Source organism: Heptranchias perlo, chromosome 2 (genome assembly GCF_035084215.1).
Source record: "Heptranchias perlo isolate sHepPer1 chromosome 2, sHepPer1.hap1, whole genome shotgun sequence".
Classification (NCBI taxonomy): Eukaryota; Metazoa; Chordata; class Chondrichthyes; order Hexanchiformes; family Hexanchidae; genus Heptranchias; species Heptranchias perlo.
This window is the reverse complement of record NC_090326.1, coordinates 57,639,028-57,656,232: the sequence shown is the minus strand read 5'-3', so window position 1 is coordinate 57,656,232 and position 17,205 is coordinate 57,639,028. Positions and strand designations below refer to the sequence as shown.

General features: G+C 44.0%; 1 protein-coding gene across 1 annotated transcript in view; it reads right to left on the bottom strand.

Annotated features, from left to right (window-relative positions):
* Window positions 1–12,515, bottom strand: part of retreg1 (reticulophagy regulator 1) — a 52,995-nt gene extending 40,480 nt beyond the window's left edge. Inside the window, exon 1 of the mRNA XM_068001887.1 lies at window positions 12,285–12,515. Within this exon, the coding sequence (XP_067857988.1) occupies window positions 12,285–12,319 (35 nt within the window). The 5' untranslated portion in view covers window positions 12,320–12,515. The remainder of the gene's footprint in view (window positions 1–12,284) is intronic.
* Between the last annotated feature and the right edge of the window lie 4,690 nt (window positions 12,516–17,205).

Genomic DNA, 17,205 nt, shown 5'->3' with positions numbered 1-17,205 from the left:
GACTTACTTGCCTCACTCTCTCAATGCGTTTAATTAATCTGTGGGAACACAAATAATAAATGCTGCTGGCAGACAGCAAACAAGTTGAGAATACAGGAAGTGAAATAATTTGCATTTGTTTAGGATAATATTCGGGATATTACAATTCCCCAACTGTTCCCATGCAATCAGAAAGGCCTCCCATCTCAGTTTATTCAACTAGGCTCATTAGTCCTCCGACTTTAATGCAGACAAGGAGACCACTCCACAATGTGGGAACCATACATCATCCAATTAGAACAGGTGCTGAAGGGGAGGACACATTGTTTACTCCCACCCACCACTGTCTGCCTGCTACCAACAACCAGTGTCCCCGCGTGCCCCTCAATCCCCCCCTTTCCTCCCCCATGCCAGGAGAGTGCTCTGTATGCCATCGGTTGCTAGTGCCTGACAAAGCAGCATTGGTGATTCCAGCACGTCATGAAAAACACACATGGAATGTCAGAAAAATATGCAAACGAACTCACCTCACCTTATACAGCTCAACTGCATGCAGCACTACCGGCACCAGATGCTCAGTTTGGGTTCCACTCAGACCACTCAGCTCTAGACCTCATTACGGCCGTGGTCTAAACATGCCCTTGACATCAAGGCAGCATTTGACCGAGTGTGGCATCAAGGAACTCTAGTAAAATTGAAGTCAATGGGAATCAGGGAGAAAACTCTCCAGTGGATGGAGTCATACCTAGCACAAAAGGAAGATGGTAGTGGTTGTTGGAGGCCAATCATCTCAGCCCCAGGACATTGCTGCAGGAGTTCCTTAGGGCAGTGTCCTAAGCCCAACCATCTTCAGCTGCTTCATTAATGACCTTCCCTCCATCATAAGGTCAGAAATGGGGATGTTCGCTGATGATTGCACAGTGTTCATTTCCATTTGCAACCCCTCAGATAATGAAGCAGTCTATGCCTGCATGCAGCAATACATGGACAACATCCAGGCTTGGGCTGGGCAAGTAACATTCATGCCAGGCAATGACCATCTCCCCTTGACATTCAACAACATTACCATCGCCGAATTCCCCACCATCAACATCCTTGGGGTCACCATTGACCAGAAACTAAACTGGACCGGCCACATAAATACCGTGGCTACAAGAGCAGGTCAGAGGCTGGGTATTCTGTGGTGAGTGACTCACCTCCTGACTCCCCAAAGGCTATCCACTATCTACAAGGCACAAGTCAGGAATGTGATGGAATACTCCCTACTTGCCTGGATGAGTGCAGCTCCAACAACACTCAAGAAGCTCGACACCATCCAGGATGAAGCAGCCCACTTGAATGGCACCTCATCCACCAGCTTAAACATTCACTCCCTCCACCACCAGTGCACCGTGGCTGCAGTGTGTACCATCTACAAGATGCACTGCAGCAACTCACCAAGGCTTCTGCGACAGCATCTCCCAAACCCGTGACCTCTACCACCTAGGATAAGGGCAGCAGGCGCATGGGAACAACACCACCTGCACGTTCCCCTCCAAGTCACACACCATCATGACTTGGAAATATATCGCCGTTCCTTCATCGTCACTGGGTCAAAATCCTGGAACTCCCTAACTAACAGCACTGTGGGAGAACCTTCACCACACGGACAGCAGCGGTTCAAGAAGGCGGCTCACCACCACCTTCTCAAGGGCAATTAAGGATGGGCAATAAATGCTGGCCTCGCCATCGACTCCCACATCCCATGAATGAATAAACAAAAGAGGCTCAGCTTACAGGCCACATTGTCAACCCCATTATGTCAACTGCAACACTTTATTGACGTGCCTTCCTGTGCAGTCTGGATAAACATTTTACTTTGAACAAGCCCCAATTCACCAACTGTTCTAAAGTAGTTACAATATAGATTCGGTGCTAAGGTGACCTTACATTCGCAGCTTCTACAGTAAATAATGCAATGGCAATCAGGAATTGCACATATAATTGGCAGATCAAGGTTGAAAGAAGAATAATTTTTTTTGTTCCCCTTTCAGACTGCAAGAAAATTTCAAGAGTCTGATGTTTACAAGCTTTGGGAGCACATCAATTCCAGATGAATTTTACACTTCAAATGTTAGGAAACATAGGATTGAAATTGGTATGCATTGCGCCTATTTTTTCGGGGGTGAAACTGGCGAAAAACATACCAATTTAGCAGTTGGACGGCCTGTACCCAACCTGCATAGGCGTTGGTCCCACTGCTAAATTCATGGGGCTCTTTTTAAAAAAAAACACCCCAGGTAGACACGTAAAACAGGCGTTAGGTCCCTAATGTACATTTTTAAGGAGCCTAACGCCTGCTGAAGGACACCATTGAAGAATTAGTCAGCAACGAGCGGGGCAAGTGATTAGGCATGCCCTGCTGCAGATTCTTCAGAGGCTCCGCGGCTGACAATTAAAGGTTGGTCAAGCTCGACCGGACCTCACACTCTTCTGCCAAAACCACCCACACTCTAGGATCATCGTAAAAAACAAAGATAATTCCCGGCTTCTTTTCTCCACGACCACCCTCTTCCTGAAAGCCCTCTCACCTTTAACAACAAGCGCGAGGAACTCAGACTTCTTTGCCACCAAGACAGAGTCCATCTGTTAAGCTGCCTCTGCTACATACCCCCTTCCCTAGTAAGAAAAACCTTATCCCACCTTAGCCCTGACCTGTCGTCTCTCTCTTTAGTTCCTTTCCAATCTCCCCACATGCCCTCTCCAAGCTAATTTTGTCCTCGAGACCAATCTCTTGCTCTCTTGATCCCATTCCCATTAAACTGCCAACAATGTAACTTCTCTCCCTGGCCCCCATACTGGCTGAAATTATAAATGGTTCCTTCTCCTCAGATACTGTGCCCTTCTCTATCAAAACCACCTTCATCACCCCTCAAAAAAAAACAATTCTCGATCTCGCTATCCTTTCAAACTGCCGCCCTATCTTCAATCTCCCTTTCCTCTCCAAATTCCCTTAATGTGTTGTCCCCTCTCAGATCTATGCCCATCTCTTCTGCAACTCCCCATTTGAATCTCTCCTATCAGGATTCCAGCCATCCCAAAACCCCAGAAACAGCCCTAACTAAAATTACAAACAACATTCTCTGCAACTGTGAACATTGTGCATTATCCCTTCTCCTCCTCCTTGATCTCTCTGCAGCCTTTAACATGGTTGACCACACTATCCTCTTCCAACACTGTCCTCCATTGTCCAGCTGGTGGGAGTCCCCTTGCATGGCTGCCCTCTTACCTAGCCAATCTTAGCCAGCTGAGTACCTCCAGCAATGGCTTCTCATCCCCACACTATCACTTCCCCAAGTATCTACCCTTGGCCCACTCCTCCTCCTCATCTACATGCTGTCCCTTGACAACATTCGCCACAGACAAGGGGTTAGCTTCTTCATGTACACAATGATACCCAACTCTATCTCTCCACTGCCTCTGTCCTGTCCGATTACTTGTTCAACAAACAATATTGAATGGGTCACAATTTCCTCCAGTTAAACAATGAGAAAATTGTAGCCATTGTCTTTGGCTCCAGCCACAAACTCCATACCTTCGCCACCGGCTGCAATCTCCCACCCTGTCCCTCTCTCAGGCTAAACCAGATTGCAATCTCGCCGTCCTATTTGACCCGAGTTGAGTTAATGACCCCATATCTTCTCCTTCACAATGACCTCCTACTTCTACCTCTAATAATGCCCACCTCTGCCCCTATCTCAGCCCATCTGCCACTGAAACTCTCGTTCATGCCTTTGTCACCTCCAAACTCGAGTACTCCAATGGTCTCCTGGCCGGCCTCCCAACCTCCACCTTCCATAAACTTCAGTTCATCCAAAACTTTGCTGACCATATACTATGCCCCAAGTGGTCCTGCTTGTCCATCACTTCCATCCTTGGTGACCTACACTGGTCCCCCAACATCTCCAATATAAAATTCTCATCCTTATGTTTAAATCCCTCTGTTTCTTTGCCCTTTCACATCTCTAACTTTCTCCAGCGCTACAATCCCTGTCCCAAACTCCATTCCTCTGACTTCAGCCTTCATGCATCAAAATCTGCCTTTCTAATATAAATATTTTATTTCACTCATTCTCTTTTCCATCAAATCCCTAACTATAAACTCCACCATATTGGGGTCACTATTGCCAAGGTATTCTCTGACTCTGACCTGCTCTGCCATCTCCTGATTGTTATTTAATATCAGGTCTGATAACATCCTTGCTTATGTGAGCTGTTGAGCAATTCTCCATGTAACAATCTAAAACTGTGATTAAAAACAGAAGATGCTGGAGACACTCAGCAGGTAAGCCTCTGTGGAGAGAGAAACAGAGTTAACGTTTCAGGTTGATGATTGACCTTTCATGATGATCCATCGACCTGAAACATTGGGCTCAATTTTACGGGAAAATCCTGTTCGAGTTCAGAAACCGGCTCCAACCCGCTGACTTCCGAGTTCCCCACTGATGCACCTGTTTCGGGGCGTCCCGAAACTGGAAGTCCCACCGGCAGTTAAAGCCGGTGGGATGATAGTTAAAGAACCAAATGTACCTCATTGAGGTACTTAAGGCACTTCACTTGTGACAGATTACTTGCTTAAAATGATTTTTAAACTTACGTGAGCGACTTTCCCACCGCCTCTGATTCACACCTGATCTCTCCCCCCTCCCCCCTTTCGATCTCCACCCCGGTCTTCACCCCCCCCCGATCTTACGTTCCAGCGCCGAATGACGTTTCGCTCTCCCTCTTTTTCTCCCCCGCCCCCCCTTGCGTTGCAGCTCCTGAGGGCAGCCAGCCTGTCAATCAGGCTGGCTGCTGGGCGCAAAACCCAGAGAGCACGTTAATCATCAATCACGATGTGATCATGTCGGAAACAGAATGTTTTGTTTATGCGGGTTTGCCACGCGCACCTTCACCACCACCCCCCCGCCCCGCCACCATTTCAGAATTGAGCCCATTAACTCTGTTTCCCTCTCCACAGATTCTGCCTGTTCTGCTGAATGTTTCTAGCATTTTCTGTTTTATTTCAGATTTCTAGCATCCACAGTGTTTTGCTTTTATGTTGTTGTATGCTTTGTGCCTGTTTTATGCCAGAAAAATGGGCGCACCCAACCGGGCCTGGCCCAACGTCCTGTTTCCTTAAGATGGAATTACACTGACATTTCCCTTCAACAGCCGCCAACTCCAGGTAAGTTTAAAAAAAATCCTGTGGAACCAATATGAGAAGGAGTGCAAATCCAACTCCAGAGGAATCGCGATGCTGCCCCCCATCCACATAGCCTGCTACAAGCCCTCACTCCTGGGACTTACCTGAGGGCTGCTGCGAGCGAGGCAGGTGACCAGACATTGATGACTTCACTCGGGTGAGCTGTCTGTGGAAGAGGCCCAAGGACCAATTTCCATCAATCCTGGGCCTCTTGGTTCAGGTGCATGCTGGCCACACAGCGCTGAGTCTGGGTCCGAAAACAGGCGCAGACCAAAATCTACCCCCTAGTATTTTCACACATTGCAGCCATCACATCTCTTCCACCTCCCAAAACACACACCCATACACATCGTCTGTTTTAGACTATGGGCCAGAAAATAAGATCCTTTAAACACTATCTGACAGTCGAGTCAGGAGCAAGGCTACTTGTGCAGAAAATGATGGAAAATTTCTTAAAATGTTTCAAAAGTCATCAGGTCTCCTATTTCTTGTTATGAATGATGGTCATGTGAAAGCCCATGTGAGGTCCTGTATTAAGGCATGTGATTCATCCAGCCTTTTCCAACATCTTTTTGGCCACTCTCTCAGTACACAAATTAATAGGCAATCCTGGCCACACTAGTCAACAAATCATCTACACAACAGTTGCTAGTAACAGGTGTTCATCATATTATAGACACAAATATGTCTCTGTGTACAGGCCCAGTGACAGAGCTATTTTCAGTTGGACATGACTAAATACCTCGTGCTCTGTATGAAATTAGTAAACCTACAAAAAGATAAACTCAGTCACTGGCCTCACTCCCCAGGGCCACGTGGCCAGCCTACTTGTATTTTTTCTTAGAAATACCATTCCGTTCCACGTTACAAACACCAAAACAGGCTGCACGCGGAGCTCAGGAATGTAAAACAGCATGAGCAAATGAGAGTTGAATGCAGCACATGACAAAACATACATCCTGCAATAAAATGTAAGCAGCAGATATTGGTTTAGCCCAGGTTACGCCCTCCTAAAAAAAATGTATTGGGCCAGAAGGTAGAGATCTTGCTAGCTTCCTGGAAATAACCAAAAATAAACCACAGACCAAACACAATGGATGCTGCATTCCTTCTACTGACACTACTTGGGGGGAACTTTACCAGCCCACCCCCCCATGACGGGCGGGAGAGGGGTTAAATTGCTAAAGATATGAAACCCGACCCCAATCCACCACGAACGCGCCTGCTTCTGATTTTACCGTGGTGTGTTGGGGGGTGGCGAGTCACCCGCTCTGGAGAGGCAGATCAATGATTGTAATATGTTAATGAGGCTGCGTTCCTCAGATTTTGACAGCCATTTAAATTTAATACTGGCCGGCCGGGTTTCCTGGGGCTTGGGAAGCCTGGCAGCAGAAGGAAAGTGAGAACTGCCGGATCTAGCAGGTAAGTGCTTTTCCAGCACGGTTTGTGGGCCAGGAGGGGCAGGAGTGCATCCCCCCCCGGTCCCTTAAGCAAACCTGCCGCGATCTCTTCCCCCCGCCCATCCCCCACCCCCGCGATCGGCTGATTCCACCCCACAACAGGCCGACCCCCACCCCCCCACAATGTCTCTCCCTAGCGAAGTCTCCCCCCCCCCCCCCCAATAATCTATCCCACCATCCTCGCTGCCGCACGCCTAGCCCCCCACCCCCGCCGATCTTCTTGATTGCCAGGGACCGTCCCCAGCAGGGATGTAGGACATCTAGAAGGCTGAAAATAGGATAGAGGAAGAGCGAAGTCAAGTTGTAATTAGATGATGACAAGCTTGAGTTTTAAAAGACAAGTGGAAAGGAAGAATGAAGGAGGCATGAAGCTCAATAGTTTTGAAGTCCTGGAAAAGAATGAGTTAAGAGTAGAAGATGATTAAATGACTGTTGATTTGAGCACAATGAGAATGCAGAGGGAGAGGTGGGGTAAGTAGATTGTGCCAGATGGCAGGTTTGGAACTTAGGACGAGAAAGGGAAGAAAGTGTAAAGAATAATAGTGACAAAAAGATTGTAACTGTCAATGATGTACTAATACAGAACAATGAATTGCATGGAGTAAACTGCCAATACAGAATGGGGTAAATTCTCCATTAAATATAGTCTTTTCAGAACCAAAGAAAGAAAGGATTTGCATTTATATGGCACCTTTCACATTTTCAGGATGCCTCCAACGCACTTCACAGCCAATGAATTACTTCTGAAATGTAGTTGTTGTCGTTGTAGTCAGTAAAGTTCCCATGATGAATTGTGAAAATTATATTTTCACAAATAGGAATGGAATTTCAATGTCCACAGAATTGGTGTAGGTGTTGCACGTGACAAAAAAAAAATCAAAACATGTGAAGTAGCACTAAAGGCTGATTGGTCAATGGCAGTGGGCAGTGTTTCAGCGTTAAAGTACTGATGCGATAGCAGGAGCCAATGACTAAGCAAAATATCTCACCAATAATAGGGACTGCATGGTATTTGTTTAACTTGTGCTGAAGATCCCATAACACATGGAGGAACTACAGTCACTAGTGAGCTATCTTATGCATACAATTAGCATGTGAAGCAAATGGAACATTCCAACCTTCTCATACATGTGACATCAACTTTGGCTGTAGAGGTCGACATGTTTTGAAGCAATGGAAAACAAAATAGGCCAATAAACGTCAAGGTTTCATTGATCAGCTATGGAACAAAGGATTGTTTTCTTTCTGGCACACCTGCTGAATATTCTCACTGTTCCTTTTCATAAGCAGTTTGGACTAAAGCCTGCAAGCACTAAAGAGATGTTCAGGGGTATAATGGAACTGTAGTTTGTACACAATTCCCAGTGTTTCAAATACACACCAATAATATAATTTTAAAACGAGTTACAAGAAGATGTATAATTGATCTTTTTCCCCAAAGATTTGACACTTTTTGTTAACAATTCAGTTCACACTTTATACTAACTTGAAAATTTATGAGCTGTTAATTGATATTTGTGGATGAAAATTGAAGAATTTAAATGTCCCAGAAATCAGCCTTGGTGATAAGATAGTGTTCACCACACCATCTTCACTACTGACTGAATTTGAGAATTTGGACCTATTAAGAAATTATGGAAAGGGTGTGTGGAGGCAGGGGTGAAGGGAACAGTATGAGGAATCTTCAATATAAAAGTACTCTTCCTCCATGTATAGTTTGAGAAGTAAAATGTGTTTATGTTCCTAGTGGAACCACTCCACTGATGTATCCAACAGGTTTGCCAGTCAACGGCTCTCATTGCGGGTGTGCAGAGAGGCACCCATTCGTGGACTGTGTGCCCACCCTAGTCCTGCATGCCCACCACACAGTTCCAATATATCAATGTGATTTTAAAAAGTCAGCACCCAACTCGTACATCAGCACAGCAGCCGTCTTCCAGCTGTGACACCAGATATAGAGGATCTTCAGTCAGCTACTGATGGCTACGAAAATGTTGTGATTAAAGCAGGTAGGAAAATAAACCCTTAAAGGGTAAAATTCCTTCCCAACCTTATCCAGCATTACTCTCCTTTACAAATTAATTTGCCTGACATACCCTACATGTAATTTGCAGGAACAAGCAATCATGTGAAATTGTACAGTCCATTCAACAACAAACTGTTTTGCAGTCATCCAACATTCATAACAGAATAAGGTCTGTTTAACTTTAAGTCAAAATGATCGCAATACAGAATATCCCTCAGAAGTAAAAGGAGGCATGCACTCACTCATCTTATTATCTTATTCAAAATCTGTAGGATGGAGCACCCTACAATCAATACACTTCAATTAAAAACAGAATTGTTTGGAAAATTAACATTCAAAGACTGTTTACAAAGTTTAGCCTACAAATATGGAAAATGCAGCAGGGATACGGTTATAAATTTGTGCTTGGGGTGTGGGACTACACCCAGCAGGAATGCATATTGGAAATTCAGGCATGGAAGTCAGTCTACGCTCAAGATTTTTTAGTCAATCGTGTTAATGGCCAAAAATGAGGGACCGCTGACCACTGCACTCAAATTCCCAATATGCATTCCTTCGTGGCAAAAATCCTTGCCAGGAGCTCAAATTTATAAAATTTATCCAGCACCTCCTCCAACTTTATGTACATAACTAGAGTGACTGCTTTCAAAGTGTTTAATTTTATACAAAGTGCTCTGGGATATTTCTGAGATAAGTAGTAAGGCACAATTAGCTCTTTATGAGTAAAAGGTTTGCTTAACGAAGTTTTGCTGATTAAAACTGTTTTCCTTCATTGTGTAGAAGCATTGCACAGGCATTTTTTAAGAATCTGTATATTGTAAAGACTCTTTCCAAATAGCAAATTTTTGCAGACTCAGTGTTATGTGGAAATGGAATGAAGAAGAAAAGGTGCAGTATATATGTGTAACTTTAACTTCATTTACATTAAGAAAGAAAGTGCAATGAAAAATGTACAGGTTCACTTGTAAACACAACAAAATGCCGATCAAGGATTACACTTGAAATATTAACTTTCGCTTTCAAATGCTGAGCTACTTGCTGCACATTCCCACCATTTTTATGATTTTAGACAAGTCTGTTAATGTGAGAAGACGTCGCTGTTGTGTTAATTCAACTCCAATAGTACCACACAATGAATAAAATAAATCATAGAATCATAGAATCATAGAAGTTACAACATGGAAACAGGCCCTTCGGCCCAACATGTCCATGTCGCCCAGTTTATACCACTAAGCTAGTCCCAATTGCCTGCACTTGGCCCATATCCCTCGATACCCATCTTCCCCATGTAACTGTCCAAATGCTTTTTAAAAGACAAAATTGTACCCGCCTCTACTACTGCCTCTGGCAGCTCGTTCCAGACACTCACCACCCTTTGAGTGAAAAAATTGCCCCTCTGGATCCTTTTGTATCTCTCCCCTCTCACCTTAAATCTGTGCCCCCTCGTTATAGACTCCCCTACCTTTGGGAAAAGATTTTGACTATCGACCTTATCTATGCCCCTCATTATTTTATAGACTTCTATAAGATCACCCCTTAACCTCCTACTCTCCAGGGAATAAAGTCCCAGTCTGTCTAACCTCTCCCTGTAAGTCAAACCATCAAGTCCCGGTAGCATCCTAGTAAATCTTTTCTGCACTCTTTCTAGTTTAATAATATCCTTTCTATAATAGGGTGACCAGAACTGTACACAGTACTCCAAGTGTGGCCTCACCAATGCCCTGTACAACTTCAACAAGACATCCCAACTCCTGCATTCAATGTTCTGACCAATGAAACCAAGCATGCTGAATGCCTTCTTCACCACCCTATCCACCTGTGACTCCACTTTCAAGGAGCTATGAATCTGTACTCCTAGATCTCTTTGTTCTATAACTCTCCCCAACGCCCTACCATTAACGGAGTAGGTCCTGGCCCGATTCGATCTACCAAAATGCATCACCTCACATTTATCTAAATTAAACTCCATCTGCCATTCATCGGCCCACTGGCCCAATTTATCAAGATCCCGTTGCAATCCCAGATAACCTTCTTCACTGTCCACAATGCCACCAATCTTGGTGTCATCTGCAAACTTACTAACCATGCCTCCTAAATTCTCATCCAAATCATTAATATAAATAACAAATAACAGCGGACCCAGCACCGATCCCTGAGGCACACCGCTGGACACAGGCATCCAGTTTGAAAAACAACCCTCGACAACCACCCTCTGTCTTCTGTCGTCAAGCCAATTTTGTATCCAATTGGCTACCTCACCTTGGATCCCATGAGATTTAACCTTATGTAACAACCTACCATGCGGTACCTTGTCAAATGCTTTGCTGAAGTCCATGTAGACCACGTCTACTGCACAGCCCTCATCTATCTTCTTGGTTACCCCTTCAAAAAACTCAATCAAATTCGTGAGACATGATTTTCCTCTCACAAAACCATGCTGACTGTTCCTAATTAGTCCCTGCCTCTCCAAATGCCTGTAGATTCTGTCCCTCAGAATACCCTCTAACAACTTACCCACTACAGATGTCAGGCTCACTGGTCTGTAGTTCCCAGGCTTTTCCCTGCCGCCCTTCTTAAACAAAGGCACAACATTTGCTACCCTCCAATCTTCAGGCACCTCACCTGTAGCGGTGGATGATTCAAATATCTCTGCTAGGGGACCCGCAATTTCCTCCCTAACCTCCCATAACGTCCTGGGATACATTTCATCAGGTCCCGGAGATTTATCTACCTTGATGCGCGTTAAGACTTCCAGCACCTCCCTCTCTGTAATATGTACACTCCTCAAGACATCACTATTTATTTCCCCAAGTTCCCTAACATCCATGCCTTTCTCAACCGTAAATACCGATGTGAAATATTCATTCAGGATCTCACCCATCTCTTGTGGTTCCGCACATAGATGACCTTGTTGATCCTTAAGAGGCCCTACTCTCTCCCTAGTTACCCTTTTGCCCTTTATGTATTTGTAGAAGCTCTTTGGATTCACCTTTGCCTGATCTGCCAAAGCAATCTCATATCCCCTTTTTGCCCTCCTGATTTCTCTCTTAACTCTACTCCGGCAATCTCTATACTCTTCAAGGGATCCACTTGATCCCAGCTGCCTATGCATGTCATATGCCTCCTTCTTCTTTTTGACTAGTGCCTCAATCTCCCGAGTCATCCAAGGTTCCCAACTTCTACCAGCCTTGCCCTTCACTTTATAAGGAATGTGCTTACACTGAACCCTGGTTAACACACTTTTGAAAGCCTCCCACTTACCAGACGTCCCTTTGCCTGCCAACAGACTCTCCCAATCAACTTCTGAAAGTTCCTGTCTAATACCATCAAAATTGGCCTTTCCCCAATTTAGAATTTTAACTTTTGGGCCAGACCTATCCTTCTCCATAGCTATCTTAAAACTAATGGAATTATGATCAAAGGTCCCAAAGTGATCCCTCACTAACACTTCTGTCACCTGCCCCTCTATTAAAATCACTTCTGTGTATACTCAGTGAAGAATTGGATTCCATTTTGCAACAAAACATAGTTGACTATCAATAAGAGTCACTACTTTAGTAAAACACTAAACTGATATAAAAAGGACATTAAATACCTTAATGCTGATCCAAAGACGTTCCTTTCAGCCATTTTAGGCAGTAAATTTAAGTTCTTCGGATCTTCTATCACAGCAAACAGTGCTGGTGTATTATATTTAAGTATAGTGCAGTAGTTTCTTCTAAGGCACAAGTTATTATTCAAGAGGCCGTCTGATAAGGTCTTCGTAGAAAAATGGCCAAGTATTCTCTAAGTTTCTCCGACTCTAACGAATGTGATATGGATATGAATGAGTCAATGCCTGGTTATCTTATGTTGGCTGCTTCTAAAAATACTGAAAAGGTCATATCACATTCCAAGAACTGGAAGGCCTAACACATTAAAGCACAGAAACATTCTTTTGAGAATATGTAATAGAGCAACTCCATTAAATTTCTGACAGAAGAGCCAACTTTATTTTTAAAAAAACTTTTTTTTTTTTCCAGTCCCACTTCTCTAATAACGCCCAAATTAAATCCCCAGTCTCTGGATCAAGAGAAATGAGATGGGGGGTGGCCCCACTGGATCTGTTGTATTAGGTGCTCCATAGGAAATGAGATCAGCATGTGGATAGATGGGATCACGAAACTGGCATCTGTTCATTTTGTGTGCCATGCGGTGATTGTACACTTGTGCCGTATGCCTCAATCTTTTTTTGTGGGGGTTGGGGGGTGGGGGGGGGGGGCGTGGTGGCAGAGAAAAAGAGAGGGGGAAAAAAATCCTGTTTACTCTCATTCCTTTTTCTCCAAATCTTCCCGATTCCAGACTTCTGTAAATGATTGGCTCCAGGAGGAGCAAGGGATTCACTTTTTGGATTCTCTCTTCTCCACGAAGACGATGCTTAGCATCGGCTTTTCACCACACCACAGCAGAATGGCTGAAATAAAGAATTCAGAGGGGGGGAAAGGGGGCTAGCATGCACCATCATCAGACGACTGATGCTAAAAAGGAGGTAACAAAAAACGCTGCTCCAAATTTAATTTTTTGGTCCAAAAATACATATTTGATAAACTGTTAGCGATAGAAACCTAACATTCATTGTTCCACACCAGCAACAATTAGTTATTTTATCCCCGATTTGAAAATGTGCGAATTTTGAATTATTTCCAATTATTTGTTTCCCTTCCCTTATCCTGATTTTCAGAACACATACCAGTGCAGCTAACCTGTTTTCAGCACTCCAATGCTGCTAGTTAATAACCGACTAAGAGGTTTGAGTGAATGGCTTGGTGACAACTCACCAGGAGATTTTCCCCTCCCTCCTCAATTTAAAAAAAAGGTCTGGCAGTTTGGCAACCAAAGATATAACTCAACGTCTTTCCATTCTGTGGCACCACTTCACCTTAATATTTATTTCTGTTTTAACAAGAGCTGAGAACACCAGACAACGTCACCGACAGTAATTGCTTCCCTAGTAATTCCAAATGTGCTCTATCACTTAAAATATTCATATCAAATTCCTTTCTCCGCTTATTAACTGGGATGTCAGCCCATTTATTTAAAAAAAGGTTAAAATTAATGGATGTATAAATTGTGGGGAACGTGCCTGCATTTTTCTGTTGCACACTTCAGGTGAGCATGATTCCACCCCCACAGCACACAATCATAAAATCAACCCTACTGAATCCAACAACGGCAAGGAAGCTGAACATGAGCAGATAAAATGGGTGGTAAATCCCAGAAGATTCTGCCATTGTAATTTTAACTGTGTCCATTAATTTACTTAAATCACTGAGTCGGGCTCAGTAACTCTATCCATTTAATATCACCACACCAGTACCACAACCATTTGAAGTCATCACTATTTGAACAAAATAATTTTTGAAAAAATAAATTTAAAAACACAGAAATAGAGAAAAGATCAAAAATATGTTTCTCCTCTATAAACCAAACCATTTCAAATAAATGATGGAGACACTCATGTGATGAATCACATCATATATGGAAATATTTACATGACCATACATGGGGGTGAGAAAACAGCTCAAAGTTCAAAAATTTTCAACTCCAGCATTGAATTAAATTATCCCACAGTCAGAATTTTATAGTATGATTGACAAAATGTCGGTAAAGTAGGCGAACAAAGATGGAACAAGTGTCTTTGGAGTGTTAAGTTTTGTTTACAAATCAACGGCCACTACTCAGCCACTATTTCAAAAGCGAGCATTGAATTGCATTGCATGCCTGTAATCATTGAATTTTATTTATAGTCAGAACATGATCACTGGGTAAGAATAACAATTCACTGGCACCAACTTTAACAGCTGCTACCGCAACTACTGACATTTCTTCCAACAGAATCACCTAGCAATATTGCTGTAGAACCAAAGATTGTTACCAGGAAAACAAATAGAACATACTTTGTCCAAACTGAAACAGGCTCTTAGAAGTATTAACATCAACATCACGACCAATCTGCATCCAGCAAACTCTAAACCATCAGAAGGAAGTGCCAGGCAGAGGTGAGATACTCCCTCAAAAAGAAATAGAAAACAACAACTACTTCCATTTATATAGCGCCTTTAATGTAGGAGAAGGTCCCAAGGCACATCATAGAGGCATAAACAGACAAAAATTGACACCAAGTCAACGAAGGAGATATTATGAGGGGTGACTAAAAGCTTGGTCAGAGGTAGGATTTAAGAGACTGTCTTAAGAGAGAGAACCAGAGGTGTGGGGAGCGAATTGCAGAGCCTAGGATGTAGACGGATGAGGGTATGGCCACCAAGGATGGGGCAAAGGGATTGGGGGGATGTGTAAGAGGCCAGAGTTAGGAAAACACAGAGCTCTTGGAGGGCTGTTGGGCTGGAAGAGGTTATAAAGATAGGGAGAGCCGAGGCCAGGAACGGAATTAAATACGAGGATAAGAATTTTAAATTGGAGGCAGTGGAGGACCCCGGGAGCCAATGTAGGTCAGCGAGCACAGGGTGAGCAAAACTTCGTGCAGGTTAAGATACGGGCAGCAGAGTTTTAGATGAGCTCAAGTTTATGGAGGATGGAGGATAGGAAGTAGGCCATAGGAGCATCAGAACTGTCGAGACTGAAGGTGACAAATGCATGGATGAGGTTGAGGCAGGGGTGGAGACAGGCAATGTTATGGAGGTTGACGTAAGCAGATTTTTTGATGGGAGAGGATATGGTGTCAGTCGCTCTGTTCCGAATCAAATTGGATGCCGAGATTGCGAACACTCTGATGTAGCCTGACAGTGGCCAAAGAGGGGGTGAAATCAGTGGTAAGGATACAGAGTTTGTGGCAGGGGCCAGAGATGATGGATTTGGTCTTCCCAATGTTTAGCTGGAAGAAATTGCAGCTTATCCAGGAGTGTATGTCAGACAAGCAGGCTGACAACACAGAGGCAGTGGAAGGGTCGAGAGGTGGTGGAGAGGTAGAGCTGGATGTCATCTGTGTACATGTGGTAGCTGGCTCCATGTCTGCAGATGATATCGCCAGTGGATCACACGTATTTGAGGAAGAGAAGGAAGCCAAGGGTAGGTCCTTGGGGGACTCTGCAGGTAAAGCTGCAGGGGTGAGAAGAAAAGCTATTGCTGGAGATGTCTGGCTACAATTAGATAGGTAAGACTGGAACCAAGCGAAGGCAGTCCCACACAGCTGGATAACGGAGGTGAGGCATTGGAGGAGGATGGTGTGGTCGACCGTGTCAAAGGCTGCAGGGAGGTTGAAGAGGACAAGGAGCGATTTGGGAGAAGACATGTTCAAGGACTTGAGAGGAAAGCGAGGTTGAAGATGGGGCGGTGGTTTTTTTTGAGAGGGAAATGATGGCAGTTTTGAAAAGGAGGAAAGCAGTACCAAAGGAGGGAACCATTTTCATTGTCAGCTAGCATGGAGGCCATAAAGGGGAGTTGGATGGTCAGCAGTTTAGAAGATATGGGGTCAAGGGAGCAGGAAATGGGACTCATGGATGAGATGAAGTCAAGAGGGGAGAAGGGAATGAAACTAGAGACAGGAGTTCAGGGATAGGGTGAGGGAGGGCCTAGGAGGAGGTTAAACTTAGTGGCAAGGGGGGCAGAAGCAGCTAAATGAATGGTCTCAATCTTAGTGACAAAGAAATCTATGAGCTCCTTGCATTTGTTGGAGGTGAGGGTGGAGAGGATAAGAGAGAGGGGTTTAAGGAGATGTTTGGTAGTGGAGCAAAGAAGCCGTGGGGTCATCTATTTGCATTAGTTAATTACACTGTGGGAGCATCTCTTATGAAGTGCTGGAAGTGCCAGGGCTGCATTATCTGCAACTGCAGCTTAGAGTCCTGAATGGGGTGTTAACTCCCTGGTGCCAGAGTAAAGGTTATAACAGAATGGGTGACAAAGATTTTAGACAGAGTAGGACAACAGCAATAGCTGTGATCATGTTGGGGCCAAATATATAGGTAGCAATAGAACTGAAATTAGAATTTCATAAATGAGGAGATAGATTAAAGAGCAGGGCCTCAATAGTAGTAATTTCAGGATGACTCCTAATGCCACTTGAAGATCAGTGTAGGAATAATACAAGGGAGGTAAATGCATAGTTGAAGAAATTACATAGGAGGGATAGATCCAAATTCTTGGTACAGGAGTGGCCTGTAAAGAACAGGAGAGCTTCACGTGGACAGGGCTGGGACCAATGTCCTTTCTGGGACGATATCTCCTGGTATGGAGAAGGGTTTCAAGTAATATGTCAGGGGAAAGCATAAAAACAAAACAAGGAGTGAAGCAGAAAGGAAAGTAAAAGTAGCAAGTGGCGTAGGAAAAACATAAAAAAGCAATCAGGTCAGAAGGAGGAAGAATTAAAAAGTAAAATTGCCAAACAGAGAAAGGCTAGTTTTAGTTGTATCTGCACAAATGCAGAAAGTATATTCTAAATAAAACTGCTGAGCTAGAGGCACAAGTTTCTATGGGCAGGATGATATCATAGCATTAAAAGAGATGCGGCTTAGGCTAGGGCA